The following is a 26,769-nucleotide window of genomic DNA, read 5'->3' on the forward strand; positions in this document are numbered from 1 at the left end:
AAACACTTGTCAAGGTAAATGCATACTTATGTACAATACATAAGAGTTATCAAGCATGCTACACTTCAACATATAAATAAGTACAAAAGTGATTATTGTTATAAAATAAAACAAATGACTGTGACAAAGTGGTATATTTGACAATCTTAATGTAACACAACTATCGGAGATCCACCACATGATGCAACATTCATACGTAGCTTATGGATCATACCCTTGTCTGGGTGTAGTCTGTTGGGAACTTGAAGGAGTGTTGGCCAATGGCCTGGATGTTTGGCAGCAGTCCAGCGTTGGGAATGATGTTCCATGAGAGGGTTAGGGTGACGTTGTTGTGGCCTCTGTAATGAGCAAGGTTTGTTATTAATGCTTAGTTGGCGTTAACATTATTTGAAGCTGGTATACCTTCATTAAGAAAGAGTAAGTAGAAATTATGTAGATGGAGATAGGTTGAGGAAATTGTAGCCTGTCCCACAGTGGAACAGAAATAGATGTAATTGGTTTTATTTTAAAGGAATCAAACATATATATTTTTAAAGTAGGTAGTACAATACTTACTTTAAACCATTACCATCATCCCAGAAGTAGTATTTGGTGTTCATGTTCTTGAAGTCTAAGAGAGCATTTTCGCCCCTGAGGATAATTTTGTCCCATAGCACAACCTGGTTGAGTTCATTGTTAGGTGATATGTACTCAGCAGTAAGATAGAGGAACAGTTGCTTTACGTTCCAGTTGAACAGGTGAGAGAGATCCGTCTTAAGATCGAAAGTTAGGAAACCGAGATCATTCCTTTCCCTTGATGCCCCATAATCTGGTACATTTTTACTGAAAACATTACAATGATTTATTACGAATACAGGGCAATGTAAAGTAAGAAATAGTGAAGTATACTTACACGACTACTTTAACTGTGTTCATTTGAGCAGCAGTTCTGTAATCAACAGTTAAAGTGGATAAAAAACATAAAAAGGTTAAACATGCTAGCACACTTAATGTGTACGTCAATATCGCATTTCCTCTTGTTAGCACGGAGTACATTTTAACGTTGTGTTTTAGTCAATTTTAACTAAAAATATGCACCAGTGGCATAGAAAACCACTGCAGGAGGCGTTTTAAAATGTTGACTTGTTTGACGTTGCTGACGGTGACAGATAGGACACGTCATTTGTCAGATTGAAATAAATAAAAGGTGTTCGTGCGTTCGGATATCTGCACGAAACAAAAGGACGCATCATTGTTATGTTATGATTATTAATATTATTTTGTTCGGTTCAGGATATAAATGTTAGAATTTTTAATATGAAATACAGCACTGAAATATATTTTTTTTACCTGTATGAAACACAAAGCCAAACCTATATAATTGAGTTGTGTTCAATTTTAATAGTTGTGGGAATTGCATATTAAGTTGAAAAAAACGACTACATAAATCAAATAACGATTTTCAAAAATTTATTCGTATTAAATTTTGTACAGAATTGAAAAAGAGAAAATAATAAATAGGAGGGCCTTTCATATATATACATATATACATAAAAAATATGTTGATACTAATAATACAAGCATCTAAAATAAATCCCTGTTGAAAATCAAAGCTGCTAAAACACCAATTATCAAAACTAGATTAATGGTTGTAAGGCTCGCGTTATTGCAAGGTACGCCCCCAGGTACAGAGCGGCAAAAGCAGGATCTGGTCACAAAACTACCATTTCTTTGTTCGTAACAGCCGCTTGTAATGGCATTTCCCTTTTCGTCCACCGCTCTCGTGCACAAATATGTCGAATTGTCAACTGAAATGTTTAAAGTTTTAGTTTTAGTTAAAATTTAGTTTTTTTGTGGCTGGGTTAATCGTACATTTTGAATTACTGTTTTTAGTTAACGTATCTTACCTCGTCCATTAAAATAATAGGTGTGTTGAGCACACACGTCATTGTCAGCAAGTACACATGAAGCATTTGCTAGGTGATTTCTCCAAATGTACTCAATATCAGGCCATGATCCATCATCTGAAATAACAAAAAAGCAATTAGATTTTGTGAACTAGTCCGAAACGAGGTCATATAAGTAGGTATAAACCACACGAAACGTCAGGTACATAATTACGTATATAACTATATTTGTAAAAGTCGATGATGCAATGTTTAGTACATAATATTTTTCAGAACCAATTTAACGGAAATAGATTAAGTCGCGTACAACCTAATGATGGGCAACTCACAGGAGACAACCAATGGTTCGGAGCATGGTACGCCCTTTGCGAGATTGGTAGCGTCTTGACAAGTGGCGTTCAAGAAAATACTCTCATTATTCCATCGAGGGCCTAGCCAAGTGAACTGGAAGCATCGTGAGACGTTTGTATTTGTTGATTGTGCTGCTATTAAACCAGCAACTGAAAGAGAAACACCGTACAATTACCAACCAAATACCTCATACAATAGCTTAATAAGCAATGTAGCGTGATGCGAGGGTCTATCACGACGTCTTATAGTAATATTATTATGGTTGTGTAGTTTGACAACGCAAAACACTGCGTAGAGCGGCATCCTTCTTTTATACTCGCAATAACATTACTTAAGGCTGTAAGGTGCCAGTACATTTCATACTGCTTAACCATTATACCTTTCAGAGACTTCAAGAAGTTTATAGTTCAAGATACATTTGTAACTTTAGGATAGAATAGCTCCATCAAAACGACGAACTGATACTTACTTACATGATAGGATAACACACACGGAATATAAAAAGTAATTTCGGGCCATATTTTCCGAACAAAACAAATTTTAATTTAATATTTCCTTAAGAACAATAAGCAATCAATGTTTCATGTCACTGTTTGTTGTTTATCAATGAGCATCATTTTTTGTGAAATGCTTTTCTTATCTATACTAATCATTGTTGATGATAATATCTTTATTATTCATTGCCTGTACTCTACCGACGGTACTGATTTCATTTGATAAAATGGGTTGGTATGTTATCATGCAATTTACTTATAAATTATAATCCTTCCTGCCCTACAAAACGGACGGACGTATAGCAGAATATGAACTAAGACATTGGGGAAGTGAGAAGGCGCTCTACACTGCGCGTAGCGTGATCTCGTTTCCACAACCACGACACTCCTTCCTAATTCAAATTTCTTCTTGTGTGCAGGAAGTTCAATAACCATAATGTACCAGGAACAATTTTCTTCTTGCTTTTTTCACATTCACAAGAAACATTGACTCAGAACAAACATTCGCGGGTCTCACAAATGCTTATCGTCTGTACTGCAAGCTCTGCTGATTATTCCTTTAGATTGTCCAATCAATGTCATTAAGAGATAGTTTATTTGTCTTTAGATTGATTATAATAATACAGACACTAGCTGTCGTAAAATAGTTTTTATTCGTAAGGAAATAATACAACGGGGATATGTTTTATTTTATTTTATCAATTTATCACCAATAATTTATGTTTAGGAAGGTAAATACAGAGCTATTACTCTCCTAATCAGTCTTATGCATATCAACAATATCAAGTGATGATGGAAGATTTTCGTTCATCCGTCCACCTCTGTCTGTATTTCGTAGGTCCTCATATACATATCTGAGTTTATAATTAACTTTGTAAAAAAAAAGTAACTTTGTATTCTTTTATTTTTATAAATTTAAGACACATTGTATTTCAAAATAAAAGTTAACATATCTACAAAAAGTAAAAAAAAGCATTCTTAAAATAAATCAGTATTGACAGACCAAATTATTGTTGTGACAAGTAACAGAAGGATATTAAAGTTTGCAAGAGCAGCACTATTGCACGGCATTCCGCCAGGAACGGACCGGCAGAAGCAGGTTCTAGTAACGAAACTCCCCTTTCTCTCTTCATAACATCCACTGGTTAAGGCTGCACCTAATTCGTTGACGGCTCTCGTGCACAAGTACGTGGAGTTGTCAACTGAAATTAAGAAAGTAGGTTCATTATCAATCTCTCATTATTTGTGATGACTTTATGCGAAAAAATGCTAAAAAATAGGGCTTACTCACCTTTCCCATCAAAATAGTAAGTATGTTGAGCACATACGTCATTAGCAGCTAATATGCAAGAGGCATTTTCAGCGTGGTTCCTCCAAATATATTCAACATCAGGCCATGTCCCGTCAACTGAAATAATTATATCTACTATTCTTATCTATTTAGGGACTTTTTATTCATATCTGCAGGCAAAATGATTAAATAGTTAAACTAACGTAAGTTTAAGGAACTTCCGGATTTAGATTGTAATCTTAATTAATATGGCGACTCAACGGGTGTTTACTATTTAATTTTGTTATTGTCCGTCAAGTCATTTAATTAAAAACATTACGTGTCGTTTTTCTTTCCTGAAACAATAAACACTGGAGACTAACACCGTGTTCTTCATTTGAATCCATTAATGTCGAAAAAAAAAATACTTTGAATAAGTATTTTTTTCTTTTATCTGCTAGGCGGATTTCTGCCGCCTCTTCAAGTAAAACTTGCAGTTACGGAAGAGAGACGCTGCTTTACGCAGATTATGAGATACGCAGAGATATCACGAATATTCGGCTACTAATTCTGTATTCGGTGACTTTCATTAATATTCGGTATTCGGCCAAATAATTTACGTGCTATTAAGGACACGTCATAATTCTCAAGATTTTTCTTCAGTAAAAATTTTTGTTTGTGCCGTAAAATATGTATGTACCTAATCATATCTGTTGCCAACAAGGGACCTCCACAAAGTTCAACAGTGTTACTTTAGGATAGGATACACTAGTCTCTCCTAAATAGGTAAGTGAGGTATTCAATCTTTATTAAGGATTTTAAGAAAAAATTATCAACGTTCCTATTAAGAACTTACGGGACACAACTAGTGGTTCAAAGCAAGGCACCGATTTGCTGAGTTGGGTAGCATCTTGACAGGTTGCGTTTAGGAAAGTACTCTCATTATTCCATCTGGGGCCCAGCCATGTGAACTGAAAGCATCGTGATACGGGAGCTGGTGACTGTGCTCCTAATAAGGCGGCGACTGCAATTACAATAACATCGTTTTTTGTGTACTTTCATTTCGTTTTTGATATTCTAAATATATATCGAGGGGTATTTTTGCATAAGATTGTCTAATTTTTGTGATGTAATATGAGATGTAAAAAGTAATGGGTACCTTAATAATGAGTTCAGGCGGCGAAGTCTGGCAAAATTTTAAATACGAACTCTTGATGGAGCCTTTATATAAAAGAAATAAATAGTGTTTGTGTCTTTCAAAATGGTATTACATTTTCAGGGACTCTGCTAAAAGTACCGAGAAAGATGAGGTATATAATAGCACAATAATATTCTGCAACTACTTTTCATCTCTCTAGCTAGTATAAAAATGGTTGGTCCTTTGTTACCGACATAATATGGCTTTAATCGTCAAAGGTTTGGACTTTTGCTTTATTAAAATCAAATCCAACTTAATAGCTACTAAGTTCTAATTACAATACTACAGTATCCTTGCATTGCAGCAGATCCTTCAGGCATTTTTTTTTGTATTGCAAATGTAGGTGCCATTATGTAAAGTAAATATAAAAAATGCGAGGATTTAAAGACCTTTAGGTCTAAACAAAAAAAATAAACTTACATGACAATACAACTGATACAACTATAAAATATTTATTCCGAGACATTTTTTCACATTTGTAAATCACAGTTTGATGGCGGCGTAAATCAAAATAATTACCTTCCTGAGCCATGTCTTATGCTTAGCTTATCTGAATGGCCTGTAATTTTTTATCTGTCTAAACATATACATATAGAAAATTTTCTATTTGAAAAATTGTTCATCGTACTGTATGGGTATCGTATTGGTGTAGTGTTTTAAATAAGGTTTTTTTTTTTTCGTGCATTTGTTTTAATTTGAATCTGTTTTCTGTTATTCTTCAAAATAATAATGAAGTATCTCGTGAAAACAAAACTTATTTAGCTGATCATGTGTCGATATAAAACTTATACAAAAAATGGCTGAACAAGATACTTTCAACGAAGCTGTCTTATAAGGAATAGAAGCATAGGTATCGATTTTAACAAATGAGGCAAGAAAAACCAGTGGCGGAGAACTAGCACATTATTATCTTGATCGTTTGTTCCAACAATGTACTGATTATATTAGATTTGTTATCGCATGAGTTTGTAAATTTCATAAATATTTGAAATATAAATAAGCAAATCAGTACAGCAGTCCCTCGAATTTCAGCAAACTTCAAAAATAGAAATTCGTTTTTGAATTCTAGAAGGTTATATTCGCTTGATCTTATTCGGCTTTATTTATAAACAAATATTTTTTAAATGTCTTTAGTAGTAACAATGTTCGCCGAATTTTAGCCGCAGTCCTCTCTGAGCCCACAATAACGTACCGTGGAAACTAGGAGATATTTCAGCGCTCGTGACGTGTAGAGCTTGGAATTTTTGGCTGCGAATACGACTAATGTCCGGTTCCCTAGGCTGAGTCACCCAAATATCATTCGTGCGACTCTTTCTTGTTCAGCGGTTTTTGTTTCATTACTTTTTGGTGATGGGATTGTAGGTACACAGTTTACACAAAGCTGAATTCAAGTTTAAAAAAGATGGTAGTGAATAAACACCTAACCAAAATTATTGTTCACTTTATTCTATTCAGCCTCCCTTCACCAATACATTCAACTTGCATTCTATATCATTATGCAGAAAAGTCTTCACATGGAGGCACATTGTCAATTTGCATGACAGTATGCGAGCGAGACGGGGCCGCGGCCGGTGCATGTTCAAATGAAATTATTCGTCGGGCCCTCCCACCGCGCGCCTGCCGTCGGCCACGATAAGCCGATTTCATCTAACCTCGTTCAATCAGCGAGCACTGAAACCGAATGCATTCGCACAGATTTTCACCAGAATAGATAGGGTACGTGACATTTTTCTGAAAAATAGGCCATACGTTTGGTAATGGTTGCTAAGTTGGATCTCTTTCGTCAGGGTTTTTGTTTCTTTTCCACACGTTTGTATTGCAGCTTGTTTTAGTTTTACACAGCTACTTTTTGTGTATTTCAAACTTTACAGACCTAAAAATGCCTTGTAATTGTTCATATGAGCATTCCATTGAAATAGTTTTGTAAAACATTTATCTTTCCAACATTAACAGTAATCTAGTTGTAGCTTGGTTAGTTTCACATATACAGGCGGTATTTGTGCTCCGTATTGTGAAGTCGGACAGTGTTTGTTTGGCACAGAAGGCGAGAGGTGCAAGCTTTATATTTCCCGCCAACAGCAATGTACACATGGTCACCAGCGTCTAAAAGGATAGAGAAATACACCACTGGACAATATTTACTTTGAGGTGGCCTTTGTTTGGTGCTGAAGTTTTTGTGCGGAACGCGACAACAAGCGTTTAGTACAATGTTTATAGTAGATAGAATGGATAGAAAATTACGCTTGTTATATCAACCGACATGTTATATTGCATTCCAAAGAAAAAAAAATGTTTGGAAACTAGCTTAATATTAGATATGATATCGTTGAACGGTAGGTAAAGACAGATTTCTGACAAAGGTACGGGAATTTGAAGCTGATAACATGACACGCAGACAATGGGCCGTCATCGGCACACCCTTCATCGTTTGCTCTATCTAAATGTAGTTTGTTCAATGTTATTATGAACATTGAAATGAAACTACTTTTACGGATTCTATCGCGGTTTAATTTTAGATTTTAGTTCCCGACGTTTCGAAACCTTTGCAGGTATCATGGTCACGGGCAGACTGAGATGGCGTTCGTCTTGACAGGAGATGTTGCTCGTTCTACCTTCATATTTTAATTAATTATTTGTGGTCCGACCTACGCAGTATGAGCTCACTGTGTCTTGATGTCTTGAATCTAAAATTAAACCGCGATAAAATCCGTAAAAGTAGTTTCATTTCAATGTCTAATATTCGCGTAAACCTAAGAAACCATTATTATGAACAGTTTGCTAGCAATTGATTTGTCTAGTTAGATTATAATGACTGAATTTCCTCGAGCAATTAGAGTATAATTTGATTAAATTAATAAATGAATTTATAAAATAGCGAAACATGGTATATACCTACGTATCTTTAAGAAATATGTGTTTTATAGGAAACCTAAATCGATGGAGTACTATTTAATTACCTACCTCCTAGGAACGTACTTACTTAAAATAATCCAAGTTTCCTGTGAAAACGTAGTTTTCCATCACATTTTTTACTTAGGCGGTTACTGGAAAGCAGCTCAAGACAAAAAGTAGGTAATTATGACGATTAGCCAGATTTATTACCCTATAATATCAACAGAATTGTATATTACAAAAAATACCAAAAGTTAGTCCAGCAGGTTGATTTTTAAAAATTATGTATACAAACATTTTTTGTTCTATAAAACAATGACTACGAGTAAACGTATTAAAGACGGTGAAATGTATGGAAGTGAGGGCTAAAAACGTGTCATTGAAAAGTTTATAGATAAGTGACGTCACACAAGATGTCAACTAACTGTAACGTATTTATTTCTTGTTGAGACTACTTTACCGTTTCTTCACATCGCAAATAAATCGTCTTATACTATATTTGATAACCTAGTAGCTCGGTTAAACGTCGTTCCGTTTATAATAAAATTGATTAAACGCCATTGTTACATGTTGCATCGTATCGTCTTGAAGAATTTATGGTCGGTTTCATAGAAGGCTGCTCTCGGTCTTAGATTTAAAAGACATGCTTTACATACTTTGCTTTCAAGTTGACTATTTTTCTTTTAAACAATTTGTAGTCTTTTTTTAGGTACCATTTGTCATAAGTAACTTGAATTAATTTAATTTGAAATTAGATTAAGTGTACTTGTACTGTACTTGCTTATATTAGGGCCTTATTATTTGTTTTCTGACGTTGCTCGGTATGTACTTACGCCTTTTAAGTTTTTACTTTTCCATTTTCCAGCGAAGATAACGTTTCTGTTATTAAAAACTTTGTTTAATCTGATTGGTAGAGAGTGAAACTAGAAAAACTTGAAAATAGGTTAACTTATTAAATTTAAAGTCGATTCCAGCTTCAGTCGAGCTCCATTTTTAAAATACGGTTATTTTATAGTTATTTGTTCGTACTTACAAGTAACCATCAAGGCAACATTTTGAATGAAAATGTTAAACAAGGTTAGCTGTGAGATTTTCAACCACCCTTTAAAGTACGGGCATTTTATCGTTTCTGTTGCGTGCAACGCTCCCTCGAGCATATTAAAAAATACAAGAGTACCGAGATGATGAAAAAGTACAATTTCAGTTTCTCGGTTAACTTATTAAGTTTACAAAACAGCTTCCATTAATCTTAGTTTCATAACTTAAAGGCCTCTTTGTTTCATTTGGCGCCCCTTCTTTGTATGAAACGGCTTTAATTAAGATATCATGGGAAATATACCTCTCAACTCCGTGAAATATTAGTGTCTGGATCTAGAATGGATTACGTTATTTTTTCTTGTTATTCGTCGCAAATTACGGGTTTAGGGTGTCGTACTTCAAAAAGATTCTGATCATGGAAAAAGAAAAGTGGAATAAATCCACTAGTCCCCGAATCTCGTACAGGTGTAATCGAAAGTCAACACGTAATATTTATGATTTATTTTAATATGTAGTACCAGGTAATACAACCCACTTATACTAAGCAAATAGATGTACAAAAGTATAAAATATATTTAAGGAAGCTATCTACAACTATAGCTCTATAGTTATGTACAGAAGTACTATTCATAAATAAAAATATTTACAAAGCAATTACTGAATACAAAGTGAATTGCGTAACATATCTATATTACACGTCGGTAAACATTACCTCCACGTACTTTTACTAGCTAACACATCGCATAGCGCCGAGCTCACTAAACTTTATAAGAAATACAACTTTAGAGTTTTCATGTTTCCACAAAGGCTATAAATCCCAACGTTCTGCTGCTTTTGCACTGTTTACTGTTCACCTACTCGCAATACAGTTTATCACGTGCACTACAACAACGCATTCACAGTTTAAAGTTCCGTCTCTCGTGCAAAAGTTACGTGTTATCATCACATACACTGGTGAACACAATATTTAACTTATAGTCCGCACGCATTGATTCGACACTGTTTACTGGGTAACTTATCCTACGTAGGGGAAGGGGGCAAATGGCGCTGGGTAGTAGCCTGGGTAGCCAGGGGGAGCGGCGCTCGGCTGCACGGCCACTGATGATGTCACGTATGACGTCATCACCGTTGGCACTACCTGCGTCGTGAACAGCGTGGTGTACACCGTCTTGGCACCGAATGTTAACTTCAAAATTTGACTATTGGTAGCTGTTACTTCTGTGTTCACAACGACAGGTGTCGATGTAATAGAAAATTGTTGAGGGAAAAGTGGGTTGATAGTTTGTAGAGGTAGGGCCGGAAGACTGCTTGTTCCTATTTCGTATTCCGTTTTAGTTATGGTAGCTACTGGTCTCGAGATGGTGCTCTGAATAGTTGTCTTGCCGTCAAAGACTGGAATTACGTGAGATTCGTATATAGTTTCGTACTTAAGAATCGGTTTAGATGTAGTCACTACGTCTGGAATTTGGGCAGCAGCTGCTGGGTTCAAAAGTCTCAAAAGTGCAAGTTGTTGTGCTTGTTCTGGAGTCAAAGCTGGTGTGGGTGGGTTTGGTGATTCAGTCACGTGATTTCCTTTGTTCTGACCGTGAGCCTTCTTGAGTCTCAAGTGATTATCTTGAATTCTGTATTTGTCCACCTCAGTAAGGTCGAAGTCAGATCCAATGCTGGCTAGGTCAAGATCGGCTGGGAATACGCGTCTGGGTACGCCCTCTTCATCTTCATTGCTGTCTCCAAAATCTAATTCTAAATGTAATTCAGATCCGGCTTCATCGAGTCGACTATTAAATTCTTTTAAGGTCTTACTTGGGATGAATTGGAAGAAGTCCATCGGCGGCAATGTTTTCGTAGCTGTAACTAATCGGGTCACTTGATAGGTTTGAACGAAAGTTAAGCTTGAAGTCATGTTCACATCTCTTACGACGGGTAAAATGTGTGTTTTCAACATGTTCTGAGTCGTGCTGAATGTTTCAGTTACGGTTTCTAGCGGTGGCGTTTCCATGTCCGAAGATAAGGTTATGGCAGGTAAGGTAACAATGCTTGAATCTAAATAATGATCCTTTTCGTATGGAGATGCTGTCGCTAATATGTTTTCTGTCAACGGTTCGTTGAGAGAACTTTGCGAATTAACTGCTAACGTGGGTTCTATACGCTTTTCTATCGTAGAAGTTACAGTAATAATACGAGTGTTTTTGACACGGCCGACCTGGAAATAAAAACAATGATGTTATACAAGTTTCATTTACAAGATAAGTCATAATAAGCCGAACAATGATTACCTGAAATGTGTATGGGGACCTTATAGTAGCAATTTCATAGTAAACATCTCGGAAATCGGCGGGCGTTGAAATTTCTACTTTTAAGGTTTCGACTGGTGGTGGTTTCTCAATTGAGTTGTCTTCGGTGTCATTTTCCAGGAGAGTACCAGGACCACTCTGTGAACCTGATAGTTCTAAGTCGTTATCAGACCTGGCTTGAAGCGATATGTCATTCGTTTGCGTGTCATCTAGAAGCGGATTAGGGTTAGGCGTTGTTTGTTGTTCGTCATCAGCATTAAGTTTACGAATGGTCACTTTAGGCTTTGGGCTTGTTTTGTATTGCCAGCGTCCAGAACCAGGCGCGCGGTTCAACTTAAATTTATACACACTGGTAGATGCCGCTGGGGTCACTTGCTCAACTGGCGTGGGCTGAACTCGGGGCTTGAAGCCACGTTTGGACTGGTTGTCGTTGTTGCTCGAGGGCGTCACAGTCGTCTTATGTCCCGAGTTACGGTTGCTCTTCCTCCTATTGGAAAACGATGGGGATGCTGTTTCACTGAAAACAGAGACGGTAGCCAGTTGAGGCGTATTCACGGGCCGACCGAACCGAGTACTGAAAATAAAATCATTTACAATTGCCGATGATCACAATCATACTGAAATGTGGTACAAAATACAATTTATTTATAGAAAGAAGCTTGTTAGTTTGGCATTCATGCATAGGTAATGTATTGATAGGATAGTCGGCAATAGTACGACGTTTTTGGTTCGGTCTTTATTGATAACACATGCTTTAATGAATGAATAAAAATAAATATGCATTGTTTGAAACAGGTTGTAATAGCCATTTTGGAGATTTTAATTGTATCTAACTACATAAATCTCATTAACTCTTGGCGGATTACTTAAGCGCAACTTAATTTTGAGTCGTTGTTAAATCTCATGTTCTCTCTGTCCTTAAAGTGACAGGTAGACTTTTAAGAACGACTTAAGGTTAGATAAGTTGCATTTGAGTAGCCCATGATATGATGAAAATAATTGTCCAAGTTAAATGTGTCAATAACGAACTACGATTCCATAATTCTATGTATGTTACCTTTGAGTGCGTTGTGAATTATTATTCCTGTTCTTAAACTTCTTGCCCTGAGCAGGAGGCGGGTTGTTGTTGTGGTTTTCGGGTTCAGGATTGCTGTTCTGTTGAGTTCTGTGGCGATTTTTAAATGAACCTCCTCCGTTATTTTGTCTGCGAGTCGATTTGGCGAAATTGCTGTCATCGTCGCTTATGGAAGGAGTAGGCTCCAGGTGCCTGTGTGTATTTTTAGATATCGACGGTCCCACAGTCTTCAATATCCTGTGAGTAGGAGTGGGCGATATCTTTCCTCGATGTCCAGCTTGTGGAAGTATTTTCGAATTGCTGTTAAGCACCTGGGCATACTTGCCAGATATGAAAGTACCGATAACGCTAGTTTCATGAACAGTTGTCAATCCATCTTTGACTATAGTGCCTCCGAGAGTGGTCACTAATCCAAGAGGATGGTCTTCATCATCATCCGGGGCTGGGGTCGGTTGATGACGATTTTTGTGACCATGCTTTGGTTTCTGACCGGGAGCTTTCGATGGACGTATGTTGATGACTTTGTAAGTTTCTTCTACAAATTCAGAAGGTTGACGAGATAGGAAGTCATATTCGGGCTCGCCGATGTTATTATTAGTGATTAAAATTGCTGGTTCTTCCTCAACTCTGCTGGATTTAACTTGGACAACGCTGTTAACTTTAGAGCTGATGATTGATGGATTTTGTTTTACTTCAACTTTGCTGCTTACTACGTTCGTTACTGATTTGACACCTTCATTTTTCTTGTTTTTGTTAGATTGTGTATTTTTTGGTTTTGGTGAAGATTGTTTTTGAGAGCTATTTTCGATTGTTTTTGAGGGTCCCGCAACTACTTCGACTTTCGTTATAATTTGCTTTTGATCCTTTGCTGCAGATTTTGGCACATTAGGTACTTTATTATCTTTTTTCGGTGGGGAAGATACTACTGACACGGCACTGGATAGTACTGCAGGAGCGGCGGGCTTGTTGGTTTTGTCTTTATCAGATATTTTACTTGGTTTGATGGCTTCAGGTTTCACACTGGTGACTGATGGCGGAGGTGGTTTCGTTTCGATGATATTTTCTTGGACGGACTTTTCGGTTTTCGGTGGTTCTGAAATTTACCAAAAATAAAACAGCTGTGAGTCATGGTTTTCATAAAACTTATTTACAGAGTAATAAAATTTTATATGGTAAGTTCGATTTAATTTCGAATAAGCACAATAATGATAATTTTTTATAGTGGTATATAACGTTAACAAGCAAGCGACCTGGTGGCGGTGCTGATTGAGGCGAGAAGACCATGACGGTGTTGCCTATTGTAGTGGTGAAGTCCAGGAATCCATAGACAGTTTGCGTGAGTAGGTTGCCGCCGCCGGCGGGCGCAGAACTGGCCACATTCGGTTGCCCACCGTAAACAGGTCCATCAGCTAATACACTACCTGCAACAAAGAATACAAAAAGATTAGAAGTTTCCTTGTAAAATAAAAGTCCTTGCTGAGTTTCTTAGTAGCTAGAATTACAAAAGAAGGTAATACAACAAGTCTCTCATTTTATATTACTTTCTTATCGCTAAGCATATATCTGAAAATAAATCACCAAAACATTGTACACTTTAGCACGACAAGCTCCCTTATGAGAGCTTTTATGTTAAAAACTCTGAGCAGAATGTATCGATAAAGGAGAAAACTCAGTAACGGCGTTACTTCAGTACCATTGGATGGCAAATGATCTGTGATACTACCTTCATATGGTTAAAAAAAGACTGAGAGTTTATAAACAAAGACATTGCCAAGATGCGGTCATACTTAAGCTAATGATGTGTGAACGTTAAACAAAAGTCGTTGATATAAAAAGAAATGCCGTACTTTGTACTATCAAACTTCAATTATCATCTTTCTTTAGCACTTTCATCGAATATGCAAGAAATATCAAATAATATTGTCATATGCAATCGGATAAACACAACTATTTTTTTTTTAAATAAAGACAAATCTTTCCACCGTTATGTACATTTTGGCAGCCTGCAAAATACAGATCATTTTACCGCGGCTCACTACAGTGTGAGACACTACAAAAAGGTTCCCCGTAAACTATTCCCCGAGCCCTAATCTGCCACAAATAATTAAATGAGTTCCGCAAACTCATTTGTCTTTTGCAGATAAACGTTGGCGACCATGACCATGTATTTAAAATATTTTCTCGTCTAAATTCTTCGCTTCTAGGCTGTATCACTGTATAGATAAGTACAGTTGGCACGATATTCTTAAAAGATACTATATTGACGTCTATATATGCGTGCAGTATCAAATTTCAATAATGTCTTTGGCATTGGAAAGTGAGTAACAAATTCCAGGGCCGTGTCGCTATATCCTTGTTACTTCCGGACCATTTGCTAGCAAGTGGGCTGAGATAGTCCACCTTAGATACGGATCGCGGCCCTCCACCCCCCCACTATTCCAATCTATGTACTTTCAATTACTTTACCCCAAACCCTTGAGTGTTCTTTGTCCTTCAAACACATGTTCACACATGTTTCCAAGAGTTTTTAGTCAGAACCTAATCCTTATTCATGAGTTTTTCGTATTGACGAGTTTACCCTATTTACCTACGCATTCTGTACGTTCTATTCAAACTTTTTCAAATATGTTATAAGAGTAATATGAATTTATTGGAATATTCTGGCAACGAAAACATTTGTATGGAAATATTTTTCTAACTAAATCCGGTTGAAAACACTCTCAGGCTGTTTGGAAAATGCATGACGTAGTTAGTTTAAAAATTGGAATAGTTCGTTAAATTTATTATTTTATCGGAAAGTTATTTTCTTAAATGCCTTAAAATTGTTAAATCACATTTTTTTTGTTTTCTACTGTGTGTTTCCGAGGTACTTAATACTAATATTTACTAAAGAGGATTACAATACTTACATAGATGGGCGGCGAACGCCAAAATGGCTGTAAGTCTTAAATACATGGCGAGTGTTTGTATAAACTATGCGCTAATATTACAGTGATGTCAGGTGTTCAGAACGCACTCGAAAAGCGTAGGCCAACCGCATTCTGTGTTGAACCTGAAACAAATGAAATTCCATTTAGAAAATACATACAATTTTGAAATTAAAAAGAAAACATATTTTTCGTACTTAGCTCTGAAGAAAAAAAAAGAGATTTGTAAATGGCCAATATACGAGTTGCATTAGAGTTGTACCTATATCAAAGTACTTATTACAATAAAAAAGACCAAAACTTTTTTTGAACTTTAGAACAAACATTTTGTAAAGCTACAGAGCCTGCTTCACAAAAGCAGTTTACACTAAATTATCTACAGTTCGTTGCTCAGTTTATTCTGCCAGGTGTAAAAATCGTGCGAATTTAATTAGGTATAGATAACATGTGTTTACGCCCGCATGAGTCTGTAATTATAGTGCTCATCTTAATTTGCAACGAAACAAAGGATTGCGAAGGGTCATCCGGATAAATTAACTTATCAGAATAACTTAGATCACTAGGAGGCGCACTACATTGAGCAAAAAGTGGCTTTTGAGATTCATGCTCTTTTTTGTTGACCCAAGACACGTAAATAAGTTTTAAGTGTGTGAGTGATTGCCTGCGTTTGTGTCTGACTGCCGCATCGTAGCTCTCGAAGTGATGAAGCTATTTTGTTTGTACATTTTTAATAGTCTCTACAAATTAGCGGCGCATTATTAATAATTACAAAAAATGGGTATCAAATTAAAGGGTTTGATTAGTAGAATAATCTACTCCATGAAAAACATCTAATTTGATTATATCGGAGGTCTCATAACTTCTTAATAAACATATTACTGTCAAGTGAAATGTAGAGTCAAAGACCTTTTAGGACCCTACTTAGCAAAGTGTACTCGTATTTGAAGTTTGAATTGTAAATTTTCATATGAATGAATACAAAATCAACCTGTGAACCACACCGCATCGACGGACAAAATAATCAGTCGATATGCAAAACGGCGGACGGCGTGGTCGAGTCTCATTTCAGCGGCGCACCGAATTCATTGCACAAAACCATTACAAATTTTAATATAAACATGTTTGGCCAATTGCTCATTGCCGTCGTAATTATTATGGCATTCCTGACGCATTAAGACGTTGTTATTTTAATTCAATTTGGAAATATTTTATGGGATTTAATTTACTCATATGGTTGTGTGACATTTTTGCATTTATTTTTGGGTTGATTTATATGGAGGTGAGTTATATGATGAAACAATTAAACTTACGTTCGTTTTCGTGTAGGTTGTAGATTAAAAACGACCAAAAAATACGTCTTATTAGTCATCATGAACAATTCATTCATTTGTTTAGGAGTGGTTAGCATTTGTTTCTTTATCTTAAATATTTTCCCCTTCATTTCTTCTCCTTTCGTTATTCACGGCTTACAACGTTGCAGTGCCTTTCAGTCTATTTATAAAGTTGTATAATTTACGATGCTCCCAATGATTACGGTTGGCAATTCACGATTGGCATCCTTTGTGGGGTTGCGGCATTTCAAAGCGCCATTCAAGGGACTAATCTTAAAGCCGCTGACATTACAGATAGAATTCTCAGAAATAATACGAATATACTGATTGGATATTTTGGATAAAACTAGGTACATTAATGGACAATATAAATTGTATTATCAAGTTGAAAGATGTGTTCGTGACGTCAGCATCCGTAATTAAGTGCATGCCGGCTCTCTTAGCGTGACATCTCTAGGGATACGTCTATACGTATCTCGGCGGATGCGTCGAAGCCAAATTCCCGGGCAGATTGGCATCTATTGTGCCTACCACGAGTCCAGACGGCCCTGCACAGCGGAACGTATTGAAACCATTTGAATGCTTAGTGAGTTCCGATTGTTGGCACCGAGTGCATTGCAATGTGTAAGAGAATTTACAGAGTATTATTATATACTGACTTGCAACGAGCGCCTACTTGGGCGTATAGCGTTCAGCCAGACGGATGATATTCAGAATATTTCTTTTGTGACGTTCTTGTGATCGGATCGGCTTTGAGGTTGGCACAGACGTACATGTAGAAAGTTGCTTAGATTATATGTTCATTATACACAGTTATCAACCTTTATACCAGGCCTTTTCTTTTTTTGAATTGATATAATACTTTTATACTCAATTAACACCAACTTAGGCTGTTTTAGAAACCAAGATCATAAAACTCCCGTCACAATTATTATAACCCATTGGTCAGCTCATGACAGAAGCTATAATCCGCGTCCAACGAAACGTGAACTATCCCCTCAGTATTAAGATGAAAGAATATGAGACATGCATAAGCAGCTATTACGTACTCGATCATAAGACAGGACTCTATCGCGTAGTGAAAGAGCCCGCCTCCTTTGTGACGCTAAGGGTTCACTGTGGCTCGTGCATGTGTGCGTATGTGAATAGATGTATGCAAGTGTTTGCTCGCGAGATGGCGCGGTGATGGAGCGGTGATGTTTGTGGCTCCCTCCCGTCTGGAACTATTCAACCGATGCTCCTATACTCGGTAACGACAGCGTAAAAAGTATAACACTGTATTTATTTATCAACGAAAAAGGTTGATTTAGTCTAGACCAGGGACCGGCCGGATACTCATTGAAAGGGTTTTTGAAGGGGTTTTTTTAAGCGCTTCAAGAAAAAACCCTATGACATATGTTACACCTTCCAACGGATTACTGGAACCCTGTTCCGAACAGGTTACCCTTTCACTACCCTGTAACACTGTAACAGGGTAACCCACTCCAACCTAAGACAATGTAATATGCACTCTTTATCATAGACATTAGTTTGAAAATAGTATAACCACGAGCGCACGTGACATCTTACCGCCCAGCGGCGCCATTGTTGCATTTACCGAGCGACTTGTAAACATGGAATAAAAATCATTGTGGATATGACCTTACAGTTTAATTTTGCTTGTCGCACATTTCAAACGTTGTGATATATATTTTTCGTGTCTATACTTGTACACCAGGGTTGATAATTTTTAAAACCAAAAAAAAAATAGTAGGATGAAACCCATTAGAAAAGTAGGGGAATATTATAAAAATGAAAGGAAAAATAATTTACGATCTGCGATCGATCGCGGCGATTGCGGCGATCTGAGGGCGGGAAGGGGGTGGGAGTGACGTTTGAAGAGTAAAAAACGGTTTTTCTCGATTTCCGGCAAAAGTAAAATTCGTATCAAAAAAAGTCAAATGGCAAAGTTGTAGGTAATAAAAAGATCTAAAACTTTTGTGTTTACATTTTTTTCACATAACCTCAAAATTTATGTGAAAGATCCAAAGAACCAAGATTGTGGTTTTTTATTTTTATCTTTTACAAAAAATTATTTTTGTAACGAAATTTGGTGAAAGCTTACTTTTTTGTGTCCCAAATACGCTGTAATTTATTTGATTAAAAATATTTATTTTTTCACCTTATTTTGAATTAATATAAAAAAAACACTCTAATTTTCAATCGAAAATTCACCCGTCAAATCTTCTCAGAAAATGCAAAAAATGAAAAAAAACTTGATTTTTTTTTAAATTATTATAAATAATTTCATCTAAAAAATTTGATTTGAGGTTTTTGGCTAGGTATATAAAATTACGCTGCAACTAATAGGAGCGAAGATTTAATGGAAAATGCGTCAAATACGGGGAAAAATATCAATCTTCGGGGGCTTTCGTTCAAAAATTCCTAACTTATATCTTCTAACCACGCGGACGAAGTCGCGGGCAACAGCTAGTTATGAAGTTTCGCGCGTAGGTAGTTTGTCCGAGAGGCGCGAGTCGCGGCGCGACACGTCGGCGATAGAAGAAAATCAGCTGTAGTCTTAGTAAAGCAATGAGGGGCCGCTAGGGTGCAAGTATGCAGCTCAAGTTTAGTGGGTAATTCAGGGTAACACGAATAAAAGCCTTTCGTGAAGGTAACCACTTCAAAGGGTTAAGTTATTGAAGGGGTTAACCCCTTCACGTGGTTACCCTAATGAAGGTGTGCTGAACCATTTCGCTGGGTTTCGAGGATGTAACTCGAACAAAAGGTAACACTGCGATATGAGTTACCCCGTGTACGGGTTACCCTGTCAAACGGCTTAACTCTAAAGTGGGGTTGTCCGGTCCCTGGTCTAGACGCGGTTTCGTCATGTCAAATATGATCAGAGTTGTTTAGTTTTGTGGTTAGAAAAAGTAGAGTCAATATTTATATCCTTATTGGTGGATGAGGATATTAATATTGATTTTGATTGTTAGATATGACTGTATTTATGCGATGATGGCAGATCCTTAACCAAACCAACAAGAATAAGAATTAAATTTACGTTCAAGCAAAAATATACATTATTGTAATACAAATAAAGATGGAAAATGGGGAACAAAAAAAAGAAATGAGAATAGGTAATAATTGTGAGCAGACTTCTTGCATTACTTGACAGAACGAGTCGTTGTTTACCTAAAGTGCAGGGTGTACTTGAGTGTCTGGCTCAAACAAGAACCGGTGTCACTTGTCAACGTTTTTTCCTATTGTTCTCGCCGTCGCCACGTAATTGATGTAATGCACACTTTCCGGAATGACTGACTTTTAGTTTTACAAGGTTGCGGAGTTATTTTTTTTAAGAACTATAAATAAGGAAAAATGAATAAGCCTTTTTTGCATGCACTTTCTGCTGTTTTCGCATTTTTTTAAAGAGGTTTCGATTTCCAATACATTTATAATCCGATCCAGAATCCCGTTTTTTTTTAGGATTCTGCACCAATAAAGCTAAAATAGAATCCTTATAAGGTCTTCGCCTGACTTTCCGTCTGTTTTCTTACTTGACTGTCAGTCTATCAATCTATCCCTGAAAACGTAAAAAATCTGAAATTAACTACTATCAGTAAATAATTTTCTAGTTCTGTTAAGCTAACGGTACCGTCTGTATCTGACCAAGTAGGCAGCCGGTCGGTTCATCCCTCTATTCAAACAAAATTTAATGAGGCGTACGCCGTATACACGAGTGTGTTCTCACACGGCCTCATATCATCCATAATGATATTACGCACAAAACACATGAAATCCGTAATGACGTCATAAATAATAATCACTAATAACGATATTGAATGCGAAGGAATAAGAACTATTTGGAATGTGTTTTATGTCGTTCAGTTATTTTTTATTCCACTTGGAGCTTGGTGAGGTTGAATTTCGAACATCCCTCAATTTTTTATTTATCTATTCATTTACTTTAACCACTAACAACTATCATAACCGGGCTATACCTTATGCAGTAGTGTAGTTAAATTATAATTACTTAATACTTCTAATATAAAAATAAAAGTGGCAAACATTTTAGACAATTTAGTCTTTATTGTTATAAAATTAAAGTGTAAACTGAATAAATTGCTGATACAGTTCTACAGGGACACACCGTATGTACTCATCCTCGACTACGTAGCAATATTGGTTGAATACTCATCCGCCATTTTAAAATACATATGTACCAAAATTAATATAGTATACCCATATTTACTTTAACACCGCATTTTAAATTAAGAAGTTGATTAAATTAAGCTATTATTTATGTCTGTTTCATTATTCGAGATAACCTCAAAGCTTCACAAAAGCGCGAAAGGCAATGAATTAAACGGACTTTGATAATTAAGATATTTTTTGTATACTTTCTCACAAAAGCTTTGAACAAGTTTGCTAATGACGCTAAAATAAATAAGTAAATGATGTATGCAAGGTTTAACAAACAATATATCATCTGAGCAATTATCAATAAAGTCAGATACGCCATAATGTGTTATTATGATGTTCGGAATTCGTTCATAGTGTGTATCTCAATAGCAAGTCATCTCCGGCCATTGCGAGTCGAAAAAATCATTAAGATTAGCCATCACCATTTCCCATTCTCATTCGTGTGGTATTAAGGAGATGTGCATTATGTGTTTCGATTTCGTTCCGTTCTGGTGAATCAGACCTTTTATTAAGCTCTACTATCGGAATCAAAATAAACAAAGGAGTTTGGTATTTTTCGGGGTTATTCTCTGAAAATGTTGGAATCTGTAGTAATGAGGTTTTAATACCGTTTATACTTATGTAAATACTACATACTGAAACTTTTCTAAAATGAAAGTCTTTTTAACAAATAATATAAAAGTTTCCAGCCCTAAAGAGCTGTTTAGTACAACTACTATCAAAGTAGATAGCATTATTACTCAGGTGTGTGTGATGAGGACGTAAATCTGGAACCCAAGAATGTTTTACGAGTTTCTATTCACTAGCGAAGGCGTAAGCTTCTTTTCAGATTTCCAGACGTCTCATAAAGGCTTTAATCTGCGCCTTGAAAATGTACGGTTGCGCGACAATGCATCATTTCTTCACTTTGCTTATGAGGAAAAATGTCTTCAATCCTATTTCTCATCCTTCGATAAAATTCTCTTATAGATAGTCTTCCTCTTACAGCGAATATAAATATAACTTCACAAAGGCTTCGTGGAATACCTAGTAAGGTATGTAAATATTTGGCGATCGTTGTCCGTAAACTAGAGACGAATGTTGCCCGATAATTTATGTTGGCAACCGTGCCTATTGTCGGACAAACAACGCGCAGGCTCGTGACCAAATTTATATTCCAAGTTTGGGCGAACAAGGGCTGCCCACAGAAATGCCCTCGCCACTGAAACCTATAAAGAACTTACTAAGCAAAACCGATACAAATAGGACTGAATTATATAAAGGCTTAGCCAGAATAAACAAAACTTAAGAGGTTTTAAGTATTCGATTATACTATTGCCAAACCTTAACAATAGTATAATCTAGATTACATTCGATGGCTATATTAGGGTTCCAATTAATTAGGTTCCAATGTTTGTTCGTCTATGTACGTGTTTGTCTCTTATGAATCTTAATAGTTAGATACTTGAAATTTTCATACATATAGTAATTGTGTTGACGCTATAAAAACCAATAATTAAGCAACTTTTTTTTCGGTCTTTTTCAGGTAGATTGGGAGATTCATTTCTTAATTTATTTTCCATAAAACAATTTTACGGAACTCTTAGCATCGCAAGTCCGAGTCGTACTTGACTAGTTTTGTTATCCGACACAAAAAAACAAAGCTTTTATATCAGGCTGAGTGATTACGGATGACATTTCAATAGATGTTTTGCAGGAGAAAGTTCTCGAAGTATTGTCGAGTAGATGCATTTGTAGCGATGGTTTTTGATTCAATAAAAAGCAAGGATACGAGTGAATTCGTAGTCCGCGCAGAATATTATGTTAAGTAAACAAGCTCTCGAGGACGGCACTGACGCACCGTGCTTCGAGTTATGCAATATGCGATTGGGAATTCTATTTTTTTTATCCTTTATGGGTATATTAAAGGAACATCGATAGGTGGACCGGGATAACTAGCGTAGCAGAGCGGACGTCTGGAAGAAGAAGAATGGATATAACAGTTACTTAATCAGGGTTTCAAATATGTCTAAACCTAATATTCGGGTTAAGTTTTACATAATAATTAGGTATATTCGATGAAGTTAAGGTGATAGATTCAATGGCGTGCAATTGGGGGGCTATGTCTAGCAGAAGACGAATAATGACTGATGATCATGATGATTATGATGAAAATTTCTTACCTGCGTGTATATAATAGTAGGTATTTCATCATCATTTTATTTTTCTAAAATCAAATTGTTACCTACTTTAGAGATACTCATTTGCATGCTCCTCAAGTTGCAGACTAAAAACATTACACGCAAATTACAAACTAGTTAGTGTACGGAATCTTAAATATTTGTATTACCTTAAATTTGTGTATAATCTTATGCTGGTATTTGTTTAAATCGTAAATATATGTGCGGCAATTTAACTCTCCTACGACGTTTGTGCTACGTTAACCATAAAATATACCGGAACATCTCCATTGATTACAAATTAAATAGTAATCTAAAATAAAAATGTGATAAGTTACTGCTCCTCTCATTTCTCAAAAACAAAAACCACACACTATATAAAAATTAAACCCTATCTCTCTACAATTATCGTTTAATTGAATCACCCAGCAATATGCAAGCGGGGCAAGTTGCAGACGCACATACATTACGTACTCGTTCATTCTAAATCAGCAGTTAAGTTGATTTCCGTGTAATAATCTGGTGCATGCGAGGAGGGCAACTAGTTGGCAATAAATAACATTTTAGTTGGGAAAGCACAATTTTCCAGTTGAGAAGGGGCCGGGCTCCGCGCGTAGCCGTTTTGGCTGCATCCCAGACACGTTTTGCATTTTATTCAAAACGTTGACGTGGAGGATAAAGTTTTATTATTTTACTACTTTGACGTGATCTGACTGCACCTGAGTGATGGCCGTACCTGCTGATGTGATCTTATTCAATTCGGGGAAACGTTACGTATTCCGTGCCGGTATAACGTTTGGGGAAAGATTGCTGAGGTGTGATCTAAATAAGCTGTTTGCCTAAATTCAATAACTTTTCGAATTCTTATCATACACTTGATCAGAGAGCCCACTACAACGATATAAAGTTATATCATTGTATCGTGAAAGCAAAACAGCGCACTACCCGTTGTATATTGCCGTCTCTTTCTAAGTTGTACTGGTAGGCCCGCATAGTTATTTACAAGTATTCAATAACTATGTTTATCACTTAGAAGATTATAATCAGCTCACACGTAGATCGTGCTTGTGTACACACACACACAGACACGTGATAATTCTCGTTGAAATTCAATACAAATAGTTCATATGTAGAACGAAAGGTCCAATACGTGATCATGTTTGACATACCTAATGACTAATGAATTGTTCGCACGTACATATTTAAATGAGAGGCTTAGTTGATTGAGTATGAATGGTCGACCTTTAATCACCCTTCACCTTGTCTACAAATAAACTAGCATCTTCATTCATTAAGTATACACAATATGCAGAACAGAGTTTGTTTTGTCCTCTTGTTAACGGTTCATAGTAGTATGAATCATGTTTAATTGAATTTGTAGTTAAATTTAGTGGAAGTGCTAATTAAAATTTGAATATAATTATCAAGGATGTCTATTGAATTGTTCAAGTTGGATTTGTGAGAACGTTAAATGTCACTACTTCAAGAAATAATGATTTATCTTCTTAGAAAAGGAAAATGTATTAATCTTGTTAACATTATGAAGTAAAAAATCATAAAAAAATAGAAGAGAGATACAACCTCTTCTTTTATTAATTCGTTTACAATTACATTTCTGCCATTGCTAGTATTACATGTAGGATCATTAAACTTGGTGATGTGAAATCGCTTGTCATTTTAAGCAAAGCATTTGCTCGGTACAATGCAATAATGGCACGATCTGCCACTCACACTAAACACGAACGTAAACTATGAAACACTAGTACCGGTCAAATTTGAAATTAGAATCTAACAGAACATTATGTCAAAATGACAGTTGTTAATTCGGTGACAAGCTGTGTTGCCATAGGCACAAATAATTTTGTAGCTGTTCTAAATTTAATTTTACGCGCCAAAATTCAGTTCTTGCTTATTTGACACAGTAAACTATTACTCCGCTAATTTAGTGTAATGTCGTTCTGTTGCCGTTTTAACAAATGTGCTCCGATTCAAATTTAATTAAATTCGGCATTGTAGTTTAATGACAATTCGCATTACCATGTTAATCTTCAATATGTGTAACTGGTTTCAAATATACTCAGGTCAAAATTAATTGATAACATTATTTTTTTGTACAAACCATTCAACAAATAGGTAAATGAGGCATTGCGCGAGAATTAGACCAAAACCTACTGCGCAGTACGCCAAAACCTTGTACACAGTATCTTCAAAGTTAAATCTGCTATTCATGCATCAGTTAAATGTGAAATTGCAAAACAAAACCGTGAGTAACTTCCTCAATGAGCATAGTTAAATCGTTGCCCCTTGAAAATTTCGTAAGTCGAACCCACGAGGCATTTTGATCAGCATCGCGGGAATGAGTCATGGGTGTAACTGTGAGTGCATGAGGGCGCGCCGCGAGATAAAGAACAATAGATACTAACTACTCGCAAGTATGGCTCCTCTCACCTACAATGCATTAAACATTTATACGAGAAAAACAGTGTTGATCCACACGACCTTACGCGAGGTCGCTGAGGTCAGATTAGTCACAACATAATGCTCTGGGCGGGTATACCTACCTAATACGTTGTGGTTGACACCAATAAAGCTCAGCTGAAGTGATGGCCGTGAAACGTTCTGCTTTGAACTGTCAGTTTATGGCTCGTCACTTTGAGTTATACTAATGTACACTACCTACTTAAAGCGCTTAATATAGTAGACAATAACGTTCAGAGTAATACAATAACATAGCAAATTGAACGTCTATGTGTGGGTCCTGTTACTATGGTATTATTTCCTCTGTGTGCCTATATAAACAAGGTTAATACTAATAGAAGCTTTCGTATTTATAACTTCGGCCAAAAGGAACAAACAAAACTCACCAAACAAATATTTTACCTAAAATTAATTCAGTAGTTGTTTACAGGCGTAAGCATATTAGTACAAATAGGTAGCTATCCAGAACAATTGTGAGGCTGTTTACTGGTTTCCTAATAAAAGCGGTTGAATACGACCTTCTTGTTTATGTATTGTGAGTTAGAAAACAGAAGCACCTAGAGAGGCGAGGTCTGGGAGGTATTGTGCCCTCCAACAATACGATCGATGCCGTCCGCGGCCACCAGACAAAGGACACGGGAATATTGTTTGTCACAAAATTTATTATGGCGGCAGACAGAGTGGGACGCGTGCGATGCGACCAACATATCCAATATATCAGGAGCAACTGTAACGCGCCACAACGCAAACATATTTACGTTCCTGGCTCCACGGTATTGTCGCCCTACGATCACTGCGATGTGTTTTTAAAGCTGAAATATGTACCGCTTTGTGTTAACAGCTCAAGAAAAACTCCAACAGATTTGTTCCACAAAAACCAAAATAAAAGGTCGCCTTATTGATTGTTAAGTGACGTAATAAACGATATTATCTAAGTAAATATTATGATAATAGTCTTTGAATTATAAACAACTCTCTGACCTTTAGGTAGATGTTTACACGAATACTAAATTGCCAATTACGCTGAAGTAAAGTTGGTAACAAAGTATGAACAATAACATTATCTAGACAAAGGCGTAAAGGTCTAGACTAGACTGTGCGGCGCGCGGCGGCCGCATTCCTCTCACACCTTAGACATCGTGATAATGAGCAAGCTTAGGTGTTAGGTGTTAAATAATTGAAGTAAGACGGTAA

General features: G+C 36.4%; 3 protein-coding genes across 6 annotated transcripts in view; all 3 read right to left on the bottom strand.

Moving 5' to 3' along the window:
• Positions 1-119: 119 nt before the first annotated feature.
• LOC113508506 (signal peptidase complex subunit 3) lies at positions 120-2,845 on the bottom strand. Its single transcript, XM_026891583.1, has 7 exons — positions 2,711-2,845; positions 2,216-2,386; positions 1,887-2,003; positions 1,664-1,787; positions 893-1,039; positions 556-822; positions 120-338 (listed from the first exon to the last, which is right to left on the bottom strand). Exons 1-7 carry the CDS (start codon positions 2,754-2,756, stop codon positions 209-211), a joined length of 1,002 nt encoding a protein of 333 aa, XP_026747384.1. The 5' UTR covers positions 2,757-2,845; the 3' UTR covers positions 120-208.
• An 811-nt stretch (positions 2,846-3,656) lies between these two features.
• LOC113508507 lies at positions 3,657-5,680 on the bottom strand. Its single transcript, XM_026891584.1, has 4 exons — positions 5,620-5,680; positions 4,858-5,025; positions 4,023-4,139; positions 3,657-3,933 (listed from the first exon to the last, which is right to left on the bottom strand). The coding sequence occupies exons 1-4, from the start codon at positions 5,663-5,665 to the stop codon at positions 3,710-3,712; spliced, it is 555 nt and encodes a 184-aa protein (XP_026747385.1). The 5' UTR covers positions 5,666-5,680; the 3' UTR covers positions 3,657-3,709.
• A 3,935-nt stretch (positions 5,681-9,615) lies between these two features.
• Positions 9,616-26,769, bottom strand: part of LOC113508509 (probable serine/threonine-protein kinase nek3) — a 128,267-nt gene continuing 111,113 nt past the window's right edge. For 3 of the 4 annotated variants that reach the window (XM_026891585.1, XM_026891586.1, XM_026891587.1), the window contains 5 exons: positions 15,408-15,550; positions 13,749-13,919; positions 12,481-13,591; positions 11,406-11,997; positions 9,616-11,332 (listed from right to left, as the gene is read on the bottom strand). In XM_026891585.1, coding sequence (XP_026747386.1) covers positions 10,145-11,332; positions 11,406-11,997; positions 12,481-13,591; positions 13,749-13,919; positions 15,408-15,453 — 3,108 coding nt within the window. In that variant the 5' untranslated portion in view covers positions 15,454-15,550 and the 3' untranslated portion in view covers positions 9,616-10,144. The remainder of the gene's footprint in view (positions 11,333-11,405; positions 11,998-12,480; positions 13,592-13,748; positions 13,920-15,407; positions 15,551-26,769) is intronic. The other variant, XM_026891588.1, reaches the window with a different exon arrangement.

Source organism: Trichoplusia ni, chromosome 2 (genome assembly GCF_003590095.1).
Source record: "Trichoplusia ni isolate ovarian cell line Hi5 chromosome 2, tn1, whole genome shotgun sequence".
Lineage (NCBI taxonomy): Eukaryota > Metazoa > Arthropoda > Insecta > Lepidoptera > Noctuidae > Trichoplusia > Trichoplusia ni.